The sequence below is a fragment of the Copadichromis virginalis genome, linkage group LG19, assembly GCF_057382275.1.
Source record: "Copadichromis virginalis isolate Kocher_CV1m ecotype Utaka linkage group LG19, C_Virginalis_male_GT1.1, whole genome shotgun sequence".
NCBI lineage: Eukaryota > Metazoa > Chordata > Actinopteri > Cichliformes > Cichlidae > Copadichromis > Copadichromis virginalis.
In genome coordinates, this window is record NC_140636.1 from 29,940,758 (window position 1) to 29,956,084 (window position 15,327).

The 15,327-nt window shown below is 45.4% G+C and overlaps 1 protein-coding gene across 1 annotated transcript in view; it reads left to right on the forward strand.

The window, feature by feature from the left end:
* msrab (methionine sulfoxide reductase Ab) overlaps nucleotides 1-13,438 on the forward strand; it is a 45,481-nt gene extending 32,043 nt beyond the window's left edge. The window contains exon 6 of the mRNA XM_085440698.1: nucleotides 12,510-13,438. Within this exon, the coding sequence (XP_085296824.1) occupies nucleotides 12,510-12,683 (174 nt within the window). The 3' untranslated portion in view covers nucleotides 12,684-13,438. The remainder of the gene's footprint in view (nucleotides 1-12,509) is intronic.
* The last annotated feature ends 1,889 nt before the right edge of the window (nucleotides 13,439-15,327 follow it).

A 15,327-nucleotide genomic window follows, 5' to 3' on the forward strand; every position in this document is an offset into this window, starting at 1 on the left:
TCCACTTCAACGACGAACTGTTGCTGGAGGTCGGGTTGGCAGAGGATAGGTGCCGTAGCGAACCGTTCTTTGAGACGTAGGAAGGCCTCCTGCGCGGATTGGTCCCACTGAAAAGACACTTTAGGAGAAGTGAGTCTGGTTAAAGGCAGAGCGAGTTTACTGAAATCTCGGATGAAGCGGCGGTAGAAGTTGGCAAAGCCTAAAAAGCGCTGGAGCTGTCGACGGTTTGGGGGTTCGGGCCAGGTAAGCACTGTTTGGACCTTCGCCGGGTCGGGTTTCAGATCACCCCGCTCTATTATGTATCCGAGAAAGGCCACGGAGTCCACGTGAAAGTCACACTTTTCGCTTTTCACAAACAGTCTGTTTTCCAGCAAACGCTGCAGAATCTGTCTGACGTGTGTCTCGTGCTCCGCCACTGTTTTAGAGAAGATAAGGATATCATCCAAGTAGACAAATGCGCACCGATTGATAAAGTCCCGGAGGACGTCATTCACGAGGGCCTGGAAAACTGCTGGGGCGTTAGTCAGCCCAAAGGGCATCACCAGGTACTCAAAATGCCCCAGATGGGTGTTAAAAGCTGTTTTCCATTCGTCGCCTTCCCTGATCCGAACTAGATGGTAGGCATTGCGGAGGTCTAATTTACTGAAGATCGTTGTCTCGTGCAGAAGTTCAAAAGCCGAGGAAAGGAGCAGTAGGGGGTATTTGTTCTTAACCGTAATGTTATTAAGGCCGCGGTAATCAATGCAAGGCCGGAGAGACTTGTCCTTCTTTTCTACAAAGAAGAAGCCGGCTGCCACAGGGGAAGAGGACGGCCGGATTATGCCTGCTGCCAGTGAGTCCGTGATGTATTTCTCCATAGACGCTCTCTCAGGTTGGGAGAGACTATAAAGGCGACAGGTGGGGAGTGTGGCGCCTGGGAGAAGATCAATGGCGCAGTCATACGGCCGATGAGGTGGTAACGATTGTGCATGATCTTTACGAAAAACTTCAGCCAAGTCGTGATACACAGGTGGAACAGAGGTGAGATCCGGAGGCTCAGACAGGTTATTTGGAGGAGACGCGGAGGGCGGAGTTGCAGCCCGGAGGCAATTCATGTGACAATCCACTCCCCAGCCCACCACGCATTCAGATTTCCAGTCGATATGAGGGTTATGCTGTCGCAACCAGGGGTGACCTAAGACAAGCGGTGTTTGAGGAGCTTTAAACACGAATAGGCTTAGAACCTCGGTGTGGTTGCCGGAGAGTGTGAGTGACACGGGCTCTGAGACATGGGTTATATCAGGCAGCCGCTGCCCAGATAAGGCGGTGACATGTAAACGATGAGGTAGAGGGTCAGACCCAACCCCTAATTTTTCTGCGAGGGCTGAATCGATAAAGCTCTGTTCCGCGCCAGAGTCAATTAACGCCATCACAGAATGGGTTTTTGTGTGAACTGTTAACTTGGCCGGTAACATTAAGCGCGGAAGGGAGCTTTTACTAGACAGGTCGCCCACCAGTACTCCCTTAACTACGGGCGGGCGCCCCCTTTTGGTCGAGATGGACAGGTGGCAATGAAGTGGCCCTTACGGCCGCAGTACAGGCACTCACCAGAGACCATGCGTTGCTGACGTTCCGCGGGTGTTAGCCGTGAGCGACCCAGCTGCATGGGCTGCTCGCCTTCCTCGCTTAGCTCGCCACTGTGGGCAGCACTGGGTTTAGCCCTCCATTCCCCCGCTGGTGGGCCCAAGAGCGCCCGTGGCTCCTGAAAGGCCCGCCCCCGGAGGTCTCTGCGAGCCTGAAGGCGATCATCTAACTTAATGCACAGAGTCATTAGAGAGTCAAGAGAGGCAGGCAGGTCATGCATTATTAGTTCGCCTTTTAATTCATCACAGATGTTATTAAGCAAGGCACTCTTTAGCGCCTCCTGCCCCCACCCCGTTTGCTCAGCCAAAACCCAGAAATTGACAGAATAATCCGACATCCTGCGTCTACCTTGTTTAAGATTTAACAGGCGTTGAGCGGCGGCGGCAGCCTCGGATCCTTTGTCAAAAACGCTCTTAAACTTAGACAAAAACTCGGGGTAGGAGATGTCGGGGTGGGATCGTAGCGCTGCCTGGGCCCACTGTAGAGCGCGATCACGTAACAGTTGCACAAAGAAGGAAATCTTATCTCCATCGCCAGGGTACCAGTGAATTTGCTGACGAAAAAAATAAGTGAGTTGTGTGAGAAATCCTGCACACTTATCCAACTCACCATGAAACAGTTCAGGAGAGGGAGGCTGATGCCCGACGACCACAGGTGTAGTTTGGGCCGCGCTTGCGGGCTGAGACGCGCTCGCGCCCGGGATGGGTTCGTCTGCCGGAGAGGCTGGCGGGGGCGGAGAGTCAGTCAACGGGGTCCGCTGGGCGAGAGCCAGAGACAAAGCGGCACTGTCTCCACTGAGCCGCATCAACATATGCTCGTGTCGCTGCAACAGCTCATCCAACGAGACCGGGGCTGGGGCGGGTGACGCCGAGCCTGCTGAGTCCATTGTGGCTGGACCGTTCTGTCACAACGGGACTGAACGGACTCACGCGCAGGCTCTAGGTCTTGAAAGCACAAGAGTCTTTATTATGATGCACCAGGTGATTATTTACAAAAGTGAGGGGAAAGCCGGGCTCCGGGGGTCCACACACGAACGGGAAAGACACGCACACTCTCCGTCCACTCCTCCTCACACTCCACTCACTCGGGTAACACAGGGGTAGGTCCAGGGAATCTGTACACAGAGACACGAATGGGTAGTTAGGTAAATCGCTATGAAACACTTCTGAAGTCATTGAGCTGGGGTTACACTGACGAGGGTCGGCAACAGTCCAGCGACGAGAAACGCAGGGCTGCCGTCTTATAAAGGAGCTGGATCACTCGTGATGAGCCACAGGTGTGTGGGCCAAGGGCAGGAGCCCGCAGGTGAGCTCCGCCCAGGCAGAGGGAGGAGGGAAAGAGGGGAAAGGAGAGAGCAGGAAAAAAATAAAAAAAGGAATACAAAACATATGTAGCCGTACTGAGCCGACCGGGTAGGCACAGGGACCCTGACAGTTATAGTGAGCATTATATCATCACCTGCCTGAGAAGGGCTGAGAATAAATAACCAGTCCATAGAAGACCCTTCAAAACACACACACTCACATTTGCAAACTTCTAGAATAGAAACAGTATTCACTCAATCTCCCCGACTCTCTGGAACGCTGCTGACTCCACCAATCTGTCAGCCACTTCAGTGGCACCCCAGTTCCATCTGAGGGCCACTGGGACCACTGGGATACGTGTCTTCCCAAAGCAGCTGACACACTCTGAACCAAAATGGCAGCTTCCTGCCCTGAAATGGTTGCCTCGCCACATTGATGCTGAGTCTCAAGAACGTCTGGCTTGAAAACAGCATCTCTACGGAGGAAGAGCTTGCTGTGTGTGTGTATGCGCTTGTGAGGTTGTATGTGAGTGTGTATTTTATCCTGAAAGCCCAATGCTGTCTGGGAGAGCATCAGGAGAAGTGAATGCATGTTCAAGAAGAGTGACAAGAGAGAGTGGGTGGAGGCGATCTAAGACAACCAGAGATAAGGCATCACAAAATCCCTATTCCACCCCACTGCCAGCACATGACTCACCCACACTCGCGTGTACATACAGACGCACACAGACATACATTTGGCACATACAGGCACAGCCCAATGAATAATTAACCCATACGAAGAGTCTCTTCTGCAGGGCTTTCAGTTTCTTAACTTCAGCATTGAGAGAGGGGGGGGGGGTGCATGGAGGCTTGGGAGAGTGAGGCAGAAAAGCTTGTTTAAGCGCGAGAGCAGAGAGGGAGGGGGGAGGGGGTGGGTGAGGGAGAGGAGGGGAGGGGAGGAGAAGGGGGTTCTCTATAATGAAATTTGAAATTTGCAGAACATCAAAGGCTTCTGTAGCCAAGCTGCTGTGGCAGCAGAGCAGAGAGGAGGAGTGCATCACTTTCTCTCCCTCTGTCTTCCCCCATCCCTCTTTTCCCCCCCATCTCTTTTTCTTTCTATCCCTCCCTCTCTGCTAAAATGTGTCTCCCTTGAGCTAGGGTGAGGGGCGTGGGGGTGAGTGGAGGGTGAGAGAGAGAAGGGATGGGAAGAGTTGATTAGGAGAGTCGGGGGGTGGGGGTGGCTTAGAGATGGGTTAGGGGAGAGAAAAATGGATGAACGGGGGGTTCTATATATATATACACGTGTGTGTGTGTGTGTGCATGTATGAACAATAGGTTTTATCAAGCCAGCTTGAATACTGTGTGCGTGTGTATGCGCACATGCATGTGTGCAGGGCCTTGGAGGGGTGAGTGTGCCCTCTGATAAAGCATCCTAACTTAATGAGCTTGAAATGGGTGGGGGGTGGAGGGTGTAGGGGTGGTGCGCAGGGGTTCGGATGATGGCTGGGAAAAAAAAAGGAGGAGATCATTTGAGGCTAGAAGTCTTGAGGAGAAGCCCGGGGGCTGTTAAAACAGGGCACAACATCAGCAGGTTTCAGAATCACGCTTCTCGTCGCACAAGCTCACGTTCCACATTTTGGAAAGTCGTCAGAAAGTGAGATTTACCCTTCCAGTGATTCCCCGGCTCTAGCGTTCTCAACCCAGTCTGTGCTGCACATTTTTTTTAAAAAATTGTTTAAATTTAGCCGCACGCCGAACTGATCAATATTAAAACAGCATTATCGGCTTAGATGAATTAATAAGTAGAAAAATTTTAGTGGAATATTGTTCGCAGGCAACTTCTTTTTTTTAAGTCGCCGCCTGCGAGTGAGATGTTGCCGATCGCCTTGCAGCTGCGATGTTCGAAGGCGATCGCTTTTCACGGGAACGTCGAGCTGATCTTCTGCATTTGGGGTCTTCTGATAGCGAGCTACTTGTTGTCTGCCCTGGGAAAAAGAAAAAAATGCAGGAGCGTGCACCACCTTGCTCCGAGACTGAAGAGCGTGCATCCTCTCTCTCCCGCTCGAAATGTAGGAGTGTTTTTTTCTGCTCACAAAATGTAGGAGCCCTCGCTTAAGAAGCCCAGCTAAAATGGATGCCTGACCCATGATGACAGAGGGAAAGAGAGATGAGCAGAGCAGGCAAAAAAAAAGAAAAAGAAAAATCACAGTTGCACACATACAGATGCAGCGATGTGCATGATGAGTTTTACACTCATTGCATTTCACAAAACCTCACATGAACAATACAATATCCTTTTTTTCTGTTATTGTGTATGACCACACTCTGGTCACTGATCTTCACTCCATTTCTTCAAAAGTCGCTCTTTTGCTCCATTTTTTTCTCTTTTTGTATTTCCCTTAGAGTCATTCCATCACTCCCACTCTGCCTCTCTCCCCGAGGTCACTGAGGGCAAGCATGGTGCCGTGGACTGGAGCATGAATATCACGTCGGGCTTTTTCGTGTATTTGCAGGCAGAGCCGCAGCCCGGCATTTCGCCACAGAGCAGGTTTGCCGTCCGTAGTACTCAGAGTGTATTTACATTTTTAAGATGTTGAAGAGCTTTTTGTGCTCCAGAGTTCATGTTTGCAGCTGCAGTCAGTGCCGTGCTGGCTTTTAGATCTGAGCGAAAGGAGATGGATAGCGGGTAGGAACGCGCAAATCTTATTTTGTCTTTGCGCAAACATGCGAACAACTGCTTTGCTCGAGTATTAACATTTTATGCTTCTTTATATTTCCACTTCTTTTGCCTTTTAGCTGTTACATTCAGTACATTTACACGATAAAACATTAATTCAGTATTATAGAATATATACTACCCAACGCTTCGTAAAAGAGTCAAAACTCGCCTAATTACGCAACTTTAAAGTCTGATTACACAGTAAGTCATCAACACAGACAGGCAAAGCACGATGAATAATTAACCCATACGAAGAGTGTTTTCTGCAGGGCTGCAATTTTGCTTAAGGTCTCAGTACTTTTTCATCCACAGTTAAACTATCAGATTTACATTGTAAATATACTGAAATTTATGGCAACACTGTACTTAATTATGATAATGGCAATAAAGCTAATTGGAATTAGCGACCAAGACGGAGGTGAGAGCTCAAAAGAAAAATGGAGAGACCCAAATAGCAGCAGTGACACACCGGTGAAAGTATAGCAGACTAAGTCATGATTACATAAATCACCGAATTGAGGTCATATCCCTCTTTCAAATGTCTTCACCATGAGTCACTGAGTGTCACAAACTCTATGTCAGTGCCTGACTCTTCCCCACCACTCTGCAGCCGTAGGCCTTCCGAGGGAAGACGACACAGAGAGACAAGGCAGTGGGGTAAGGAAGAGAGAGAGGGAGAGAGTACATTTTTCCTCCTCCACCTCAACCCTCTCTCGGGGTGTCACGTCCTATTTGTGTCCCGGGGCCGCCTCTCTAGCGATGGCGATGGTGCGAGGGGCTCTCTCGCTTGGATGGCGAACGGGGAGGACTTGGTAGCACGAAGCAAAGTCCTCTGTGCTCACATGGGAGAAAGAGCGAGAGAATCGGCAATGGAGGGAGATGCAGAGAGAGAGAGAGAGAAACAGACATGCACCCATTCAGCCATGTCTTTGACATGGGAGTCTTTCCGACAGGCGTGAAGAAAGGAAGGGCTGACTGGGCTGAGTGAGCTCAGCCCTGGACACACACACAAACATGTTTTTGTCACTTAAGAGGACATTGCATTGACTTGCGTTCATTAGCTTCAAATTTAATCCAGCGTTAACTGCGAGCCATGACTAGCCGCAATGCTAACTATGATCTTTGCTAAATAAAAACATATTAACCCTAAAATGCTTCGCTTTTTGGGGATCAGGTCCCCATGATGTGGATTTGTGACAAGATATCTGACTCCACAAATTGACTAACAGCACACACACCTTTTGCATCAGCCGTCTCACACTCATATACATATTTGCACATGCAAACACGCTTCTGCCTGTCTCTCGGTAACCATCATTTGAACGTCATCAACTTTTTCCTATCTAGAATTTTCTCCCCCTCATCTTTACATCCTTTCCTACCCTCCATATTCTTCCTTCCATGCCTTTGCTGCTGCCGCCGCTGCTGCAGTGAGAGAGAGAGAAAGCAAAGCCACATAAGGTTATACACAGTGGCATGACGCCATGCATTTTGATTTATAGATCTAAAATGGCCGCCGTGTTGTGACTGCTGTACAAGGCTGGATGGAGAGCGAGGGAGTGGTGTGGGGGTGTCAGGGTGGAGGTGTATGTATACTCAGAATAGCAGACCTTTGCTTGGACGTGGCGCTCCCTTCACACGGAGCATCCTCTGCCCCGGAGGGTTCTCTGCTACTGTGGTTTGGTGGTGATGGCGGATTAATTAGGCCATGATGTACAAAGCTCTTTGCTTGTGCCGGCTGGCTAACCACAGTGCTGGTGGATACAAGCAGGAAAATTGGTTCTTCTTTAGCAGACTGCTCACAGTTTGCCTTTTTAAAAGGTAAATACGTCTGTGCTCCTGAGGCTCGGGCTCTGTGTTAAGGACTGCATTGTGTTGTAGTTTGGATTGTGGACACTGGGTCCTTCCTGCAGGGAGATTAGAGCCCTCACATTGTAGCGGCAACCACTGAGGAGTTAGAGGTCAGCTGCTGCCTCAGCCTCTCTGTGGGGTGCAGAGCTTTGATTTACTGACTCCACTGCATCACCTCCAGCAAACCCGAGCACACACGGTTAGTACCACACTGCCTCCATGTGGGCAACATCACACACTACCCTGCTGCTTTTCACTGACATTAGTCTCAGTTAGAAATTATATTTTTTCTGATATTGTCTCACTCTCTCATCACACAATTACTGATGACCAAAGGTATGAGGTTAGCTTGTTGAACTCTCACAGCTAAATAGCTCTAGGCAGTGAAAAACAGCATACCGCTGCTTCATTGTGAGTTTTTATTGTTTCTCTTTTCCAACAGACTCATCAGCTCAGTTATAATTAGTAATTTAATCAAAGAAATTGTAACAGTTTTGATGATGGACTGACTGATTTAACAAGCAAAATCTGGTCATGTGGGTTTTTTACTAAGTATAGTCACTGTCTACTTCATTGGCTGGAGCTATTCAAGTGTTTGTTAATACAAATATCTAATCAGCCAATCACATGACAGCAACTGTATGTATTTAGGCATATAGACATGGTCAAGATGATGTGCTGAAGATAAAACTGAATATCAGAATGGGGAAGAAAAGTGGTTTAAGCTGCACAGCCGTCCCTTGGGTTTAGCAGCAGTTCTCTGAATGACAATGCCAAAGGAGAATGGCCAGATTTCTTCGAGCTGACAGGAGGGCAACAGTAACACTATAACAACTTGACACAACCAAGGTATGCAGACCTTCTGTCAGCTTAGAACAGTAACGTGAGGCTACAGTTCACAAAATCTGACAACATAGAAAATTGGAAAATGCTGCCTGGTCTGATGAGTCTCGATTTCTGCTGAGACATCAAAATTTGCCATAAATTCCTGAAAACACAAATCCTTACCGCTGGTGGATGTTTAATGGTGTTTCGTGGCACACTTTAGGTCCCTTAGGACCATTTGTACATGGTTGCTAACCATGTACATCCGTTTATGACTGCAGTCAATATGGAGCAAAATCCCTGATTATGTTTCCATTGGCGTGAAGAATTAAGGAAAAAGGGATCCAGCCTAGTGCTGGCAATATGTACCCTATCCCTAACCCTAAAGTGACCGGCGAGTGTATAAAAATGTCAACTTACAGTTTTTTCTGATTGCTTAAGCACATTTTTTGTAACTATTGGCTAATTTTGCAAAACTCTTCACACAAATAAGAAAACCTGTCACCCAATAATCAAAACATTGTAGTTCTCTTGCAAAAGCGAACACAGCTAGATTAACCCTTCACACCTTCGTAAAAATGGTGTTTCCGTATCAAACAGTACACACAAGCCATCATCTACTAAGCACACAATGCGCCAACTGCACACTGATGGTATGAATACAAAACACATCTGGCTTTTGCTTTCTCTGTGCACAAGGTAGGCTATGTCAGTTTGAGCTCATACTTCTGTCATAGATCCATAAGCATAGAGGGATCCAAACTTCAAGTACTGGTGTTTATTCAAACACATCAAAACAAACACAAGTGTTTATTTCCAAGTATAGGATTATTTGCAATCGCCATAATGACTATATGGGTTACTTGGTCTGCAGTGAACATGCTTCCTCTGCCCCAGCATCTGGTCATCTAGCAATTCTGTAAAGTAACAATTTCAGTATTTTTACATCAATGGTATTGGTGTGTTTCTCATTGGCATATGGCAGTGCTACAAATCTTTGTGCGAAGTGACTGTACTAACCGATTCTCATTTCAAGATGTCCTTATGATGCTTGCTACAGTGTAGCGGCTCGAGTTAGGCTGGACCCGTTGGCCAGCTACCCTCAGGGTCATTCCACGGTTGATTACATGGTCCACTATTGTAGCTCTGATGTCATCAGCAATTCTATTTCTTACTCTTCCTACCCTTCCTCTCCCCCCTCCTCGTCTTCCTCTTGCTCCTCCTTGTCCTTGTCGTCCTCTTCATCCTACTTCTTCACCTCCACGTCCTCTTCCTCGGCCTCCTCTACTTCTCACTCTTTCTGCTCCCTCCATTGTACTCCGCACACACAGCTTACCTGTATTATAGTGCTTAGGCTGATTGCAAAGTGAACTAATTATCTAAAAAAGTTTTCACATGTGAAAGTGTGCCAGACAGTTGGCAAATTAGTGTTAATGATAGCCATACATGTGTATACTTTTGCTAGGAGTGTGTTGGAAATTTGATAATTGACTGTTGTGCAGTGAATTGTGCCTACAGTTTTGCAAAGTGTGTGTTACAAAATTGCAAACTGAGTGCAAAGCAGTTTTTGTGCTTTTAGTTTTGCAAACTCAGTGAGTGGTTTTGCTATAAGTCTGAATAGTTTTAGAGATTGTGCTACAGGAATCACAGTTAGGGTTTAAGCATTCAGAAAAAACTGTAACAGTAACTAATCAATTTTCAACAAACAAAATATGGATTACAGTTTTTTCTGATTGCTTAAGCACATTTTTTGTAACTATTGGCTAATTTTGCAAAACTCTTCACACAAATAAGAAAACCTGTCACCCAATAATCAAAACATTGTAGTTCTCTTGCAAAAGCAAACACAGCTAGATTAACCCTTCACACCTTTGTAAAAATGGTGTTTCCGTATCAAACAGTACACACAAGCCATCATCTACTAAGCACACAATGCGCCAACTGCACACTGATGGTATGAATACAAAACACATCTGGCTTTTGCTTTCTCTGTGCACAAGGTAGGCCATGTCAGTTTGAGCTCATACTTCTGTCATAGATCCATAAGCATAGAGGGATCCAAACTTCAAGTACTGGTGTTTATTCAAACACATCAAAACAAACACAAGTGTTTATTTCCAAGTATAGGATTATTTGCAATCGCCATAATGACTATATGGGTTACTTGGTCTGCAGTGAACATGCTTCCTCTGCCCCCAGCATCTGGTCATCTAGCAATTCTGTAAAGTAACAATTTCAGTATTTTTACATCAGTGGTATTGGTGTGTTTCTCATTGGCATACGGCAGTGCTACAAATCTTTGTGCGAAGTGACTGTACTAACCGATTCTCAAAATGTCCTTATGATACTTGCTACAGTGTAGCGGCTCGAGTTAGGCTGGACCCGTTGGCCAGCTACCCTCAGGGTCATTCCACGGTTGATTACATGGTCCACTATTGTAGCTCTGATGTCATCAGCAATTCTATTTCTTACTCTTCCTACCCTTCCTCTCCCCCCTCCTCGTCTTCCTCTTGCTCCTCCTTGTCCTTGTCGTCCTCTTCATCCTACTTCTTCACCTCCACGTCCTCTTCCTCGGCCTCCTCTACTTCTCACTCTTTCTGCTCCCTCCATTGTACTCCGCACACACAGCTTACCTGTATTATAGTGCTTAGGCTGATTGCAAAGTGAACTAATTATCTAAAAAAGTTTTCACATGTGAAAGTGTGCCAGACAGTTGGCAAATTAGTGTTAATGATAGCCATACATGTGTATACTTTTGCTAGGAGTGTGTTGGAAATTTGATAATTGACTGTTGTGCAGTGAATTGTGCCTACAGTTTTGCAAAGTGTGTGTTACAAAATTGCAAACTGAGTGCAAAGCAGTTTTTGTGCTTTTAGTTTTGCAAACTCAGTGAGTGGTTTTGCTATAAGTCTGAATAGTTTTAGAGATTGTGCTACAGGAATCACAGTTAGGGTTTAAGCATTCAGAAAAAACTGTAATCTAGCTGTGTTCGCTTTTGCAAGAGAACTACAATGCTTTGATTATTGGGTGACAGGTTTTCTTATTTGTGTGAAGAGTTTTGCAAAATTAGCCAATAGTTACAAAAAATGTGCTTAAGCAATCAGAAAAAACTGTAATTAACCCCAACCCTGATTACCAGCGGTGCTGGTTAATAAAAATGAAGCAGAAGAGCTCTCATAAAACCAAAGTGATGAGCCAAAACCTGCTCAGAAGGAGTGTAAAGTTTAGGGATAGATCTTTGAGGTTTGTACAATCACAACCTTCTACACAATACTCTTATCAGATATAAACAACATACTTAATGACTTACATGCAGAAGGTAAGAACATGCTCATCCTTCTTGAGCACATTCAGCTCTTGTTTTGTTGTACTTTCTGAGCCCATCTGACACCCCCACAAAGCAAAGCACCTCAGTGCTGCAAACTGCTCTCTCTGAGGTGTAGCAATCTGTTGTACACACAAGCTACTTGTTGCCCACAGACAGTCCCAGTGCAGCTCAGACTTGTTGTTTGTCAGCTCTCAGGAGCACTGATCTAGAGAGGCCTGAGTGCTTGTATTATTAGATAGAGAAAACCACTCAGCACAGCAGGTAAACCTTTGATATATCTGTCAGAGGTGTTTTTCAAGGCGTTATGAGTGTCTATGTGAACGAGCGTGCTGCTTTAGTGGGTTTGAAGCCTTCTCTAAAGGTGTTTAGAAAAGGCTAAGTGTGAAAATGTCTTAAAGAGGCCTCAAAGAGAGCGGATACTCTTTGATGCTTTGTCCCACAGAGAGAGCCACAGAAGCACGCTGCACTACAAAACAAAAGATGTTCCTTTCTTCTGTCACTCAATCACCCTGCTTTCTAGTTGAGGAGCAGAAACCCTTTACTGTATGAGGGAGATGTATTGGAAGTTCACACGCAATACACTACAGAATTTGAAAAAAAAAACATTTAAGAGGTGTGTTCATTTGAGGAAGCTAAGGGAGTTGGAGAAAGCAATGCTGAATATATTTCATGAGTGTGGTAATGAAAGCAGTGTGGAGGATACAAACCCACAACGTAATGACAATGACTAACCTCAGTCAATGGCATCACTGTGCTGAGCATCAGCTGAATAACAAACAGTGTACACTATGAACAGGTGCTTTTTTTTCTTTTCTTTTTATTTCTCAGTTTGCATTCAGTTTTAACTAAAGTGGTGAATGTTTGTGTTTTGTCTCTAGGAGCTGGAGAAAAAAGGATATGGTCCCATTACAACTGAGATTCTGGTTGGGCAGCAGTTTTACTACGCTGAGGACTATCACCAGCAGTACCTGAAGAAGGTACCTAAAGGCTACTGTGGCCTCAAAGGCACCGGGATTTCCTGTCCCATCGGCGCCAGAAAGGATGAACTGTGAGCCACGTGTGGTGAGAGAGGGAAAATACTCAGCTCGCAGAATATGCTTCAAGGCACTAATTTCATTGTTCGCAGTCCATGCATCTAATTTATTTTCTTTTTCTTATAAATGGACTGTATCTACAATGCATCTGTCCGTATTTGTAAGATAATAACACATTAGTCAACATCATTACTGAGCCTCATATCTGTTATAAGCTTCAGTAATTCCTGGCTGCCTTCCAGCTATGGAGAACACAAACATGTGTAAAACATTTTTGAGAGATTTTCTAAATAAAACAAAACAAAAAAAACCTTGAAAAACTTGGAGAGCAATGACACAAAATAAATGTTTAAAAGCTGCATAAAAATTAATTTGAAACATGATTGAATTTTGTATTGCAGTGCTCTTTTTGACTGCAGTAACTAACAGCTTCCAGAGGGTGGCGAGATTTCACAAAAGAAATCCATACGTTATGTATAAATATACATATAATGTGGGATGAGTGTATAAACATTGTCTTGGTAAACTGGAAGATGAAACGGTTTTCTAACCTGATCCGTGTAATCCGTCTCACCTCCAACACTGCCACAGCACTGTGACAAAGCTCAGTTTCTTATACTTCTTAGCAGGCAAAGACACCAATACTAGCTTGATTTTAATGCTGTTTTTCTTTAGTTTTTAACTTTTCTAAACACTGCAATTTAATTCCTTTTATTACTTGTTGCCTTTCTTATTATTACACTGGAAATAAAAATCTTTCTCCTCCTACCTTATGTTTAGTGTGCAGGTGTTTGTGTATATATATCAGTATGTGTTAATTTATGCATATGTCTGCCCACAAAGCTCTCTATATATACACACACAGATATCTATATTTATAAAATAAAGAAAAACCACTGCGTAAAGTATTTTGTCCCCTTTTCAGCCCCATTTGAGAAGGGACGTACCACTGGGGGGACAAATGGGTGACTCACTGTGATAAACAGATGCACATTCAAAGGCCATTCATTCTGAATCACACAATGACACACTTGAATACCCGTGCATTCAATATGATACACGGTTTGCTTAAACTTTCACTCTACGCTACGTAGCCCATAATTAGGAATGAAAGGCTCATTATTTGACATACTTAAAAGAATTGAATTTCCGATTCTGCCTTGTGTGCAGAATTTCTTGTGTGTTTTTTATAATTAAACACATCAACATGAAAGTCTGTTTAAAAATGAAAATCACACACATGGTTACACTCCAAAATACAGAGATGATATCTAGAAAAAGCTTTCTGGTCGACCGCAGTAGTGTGATTCACCCCGCTCTTGTTCTTCCCCCTCCCTCTCTGCTATCTCTCTCTGTCTGTGTGTATGTGTCACATCCTGACACCTGTGTGTAGGTGTGGACCAGGGCACAGGTGCAGGTGCAACCTCTGTGGGCCTATTTTAGTATTGGGACAGATATTTTTGCATGTGTCTGCATGCAGCAGCTCTGTATGTGTGTGCGTGTGTGTCGAGGCATGTGAAGCTGTGGCTTGCTTGATCGAACCGCGCTGAGTGGTGTGTGGTTGGGCCAGCTTGCTGTTTTCCAGTGCCTGCTTATATTTTTGCATTCTGCTTTGCGTCTCAAGTGTGTGAGAGGAGATAACCTTTTAATGAAGCGAGCTTCATTTCCCCCGTCTTTGACGAAGAGGGTGGCATTAAAGCCTTAATCGCGCTGTGACATCAGGTTTTCCGCCATTTGTGATGATTTCTGACTGAAACAAGAGATGCCTGAGTGAGCCACGGTATGATTCTCCCACAAAGCAGAGACGCCGTTATCACTAACTCAGGTTATGAGTTGATAATACGTAGGGAGAGATTTTTGTGTGGAAAATTACCGGCTTTAACACAGACATGTAAAAACGAGTGCCATTTAGAGTGTAGCTGCGTGAGTAAATGTGTTTTCTCTGTATTCCTTTGTAATAGATTAAAATGGGGCTTGGAAATGCTTGGTACTCTCATGTACGCATCCATACACAAACACAGTGAGGCAGAACAGGACAGGAACCAGGCTGTGTGCGCCCTTCAGACAGAGCCTATTGTCTGCAGATGGGCCTTTAATGGCCCCACAGCTGGCCACAAAGGGCTCACCGCTCCAGCGTGCTGCTTTGCCTCTCACTGGCCTATACTCCAAGAGAGGGGGCAGCTCGCATCCATACCAGCATCACGCATTTGATATATTCTTTTTTTCTGTCACAAGAAATCTTTTTTGTGTATTACCCATCCGTTTTTAAACAACTGTGCTCATGAAAATCGTTGCCAGATGATTTGAAGAAAGCTTTTGCAAAGACCTGTGGCACTGTGGAACAGTGGGCTGAAGCTGGTGCTGGTTGTTTATGAGAGGTACTCTGCACTCTTACCCACACGTGTACACTCAACCCTCACAAACACAAGTCCCAACCGCTACCTCGAACTCCGTCCTGTACTGCCGCCTAATGCAAAAGGCAGCGCCCACGCAAAAGAAGCAAACACACCAAAAAGACACCTTGCAGAGACGTGCACCCACACAAATTCTTGCACTCTGATATGCTCTCTAAGGTGTCCTCCTTTCATAGCTTTTCATGTATCTTCCCTTTAAGAGCTTCAATCGAGCTAACTTTATTTATATACCATACCCTATGTGCATA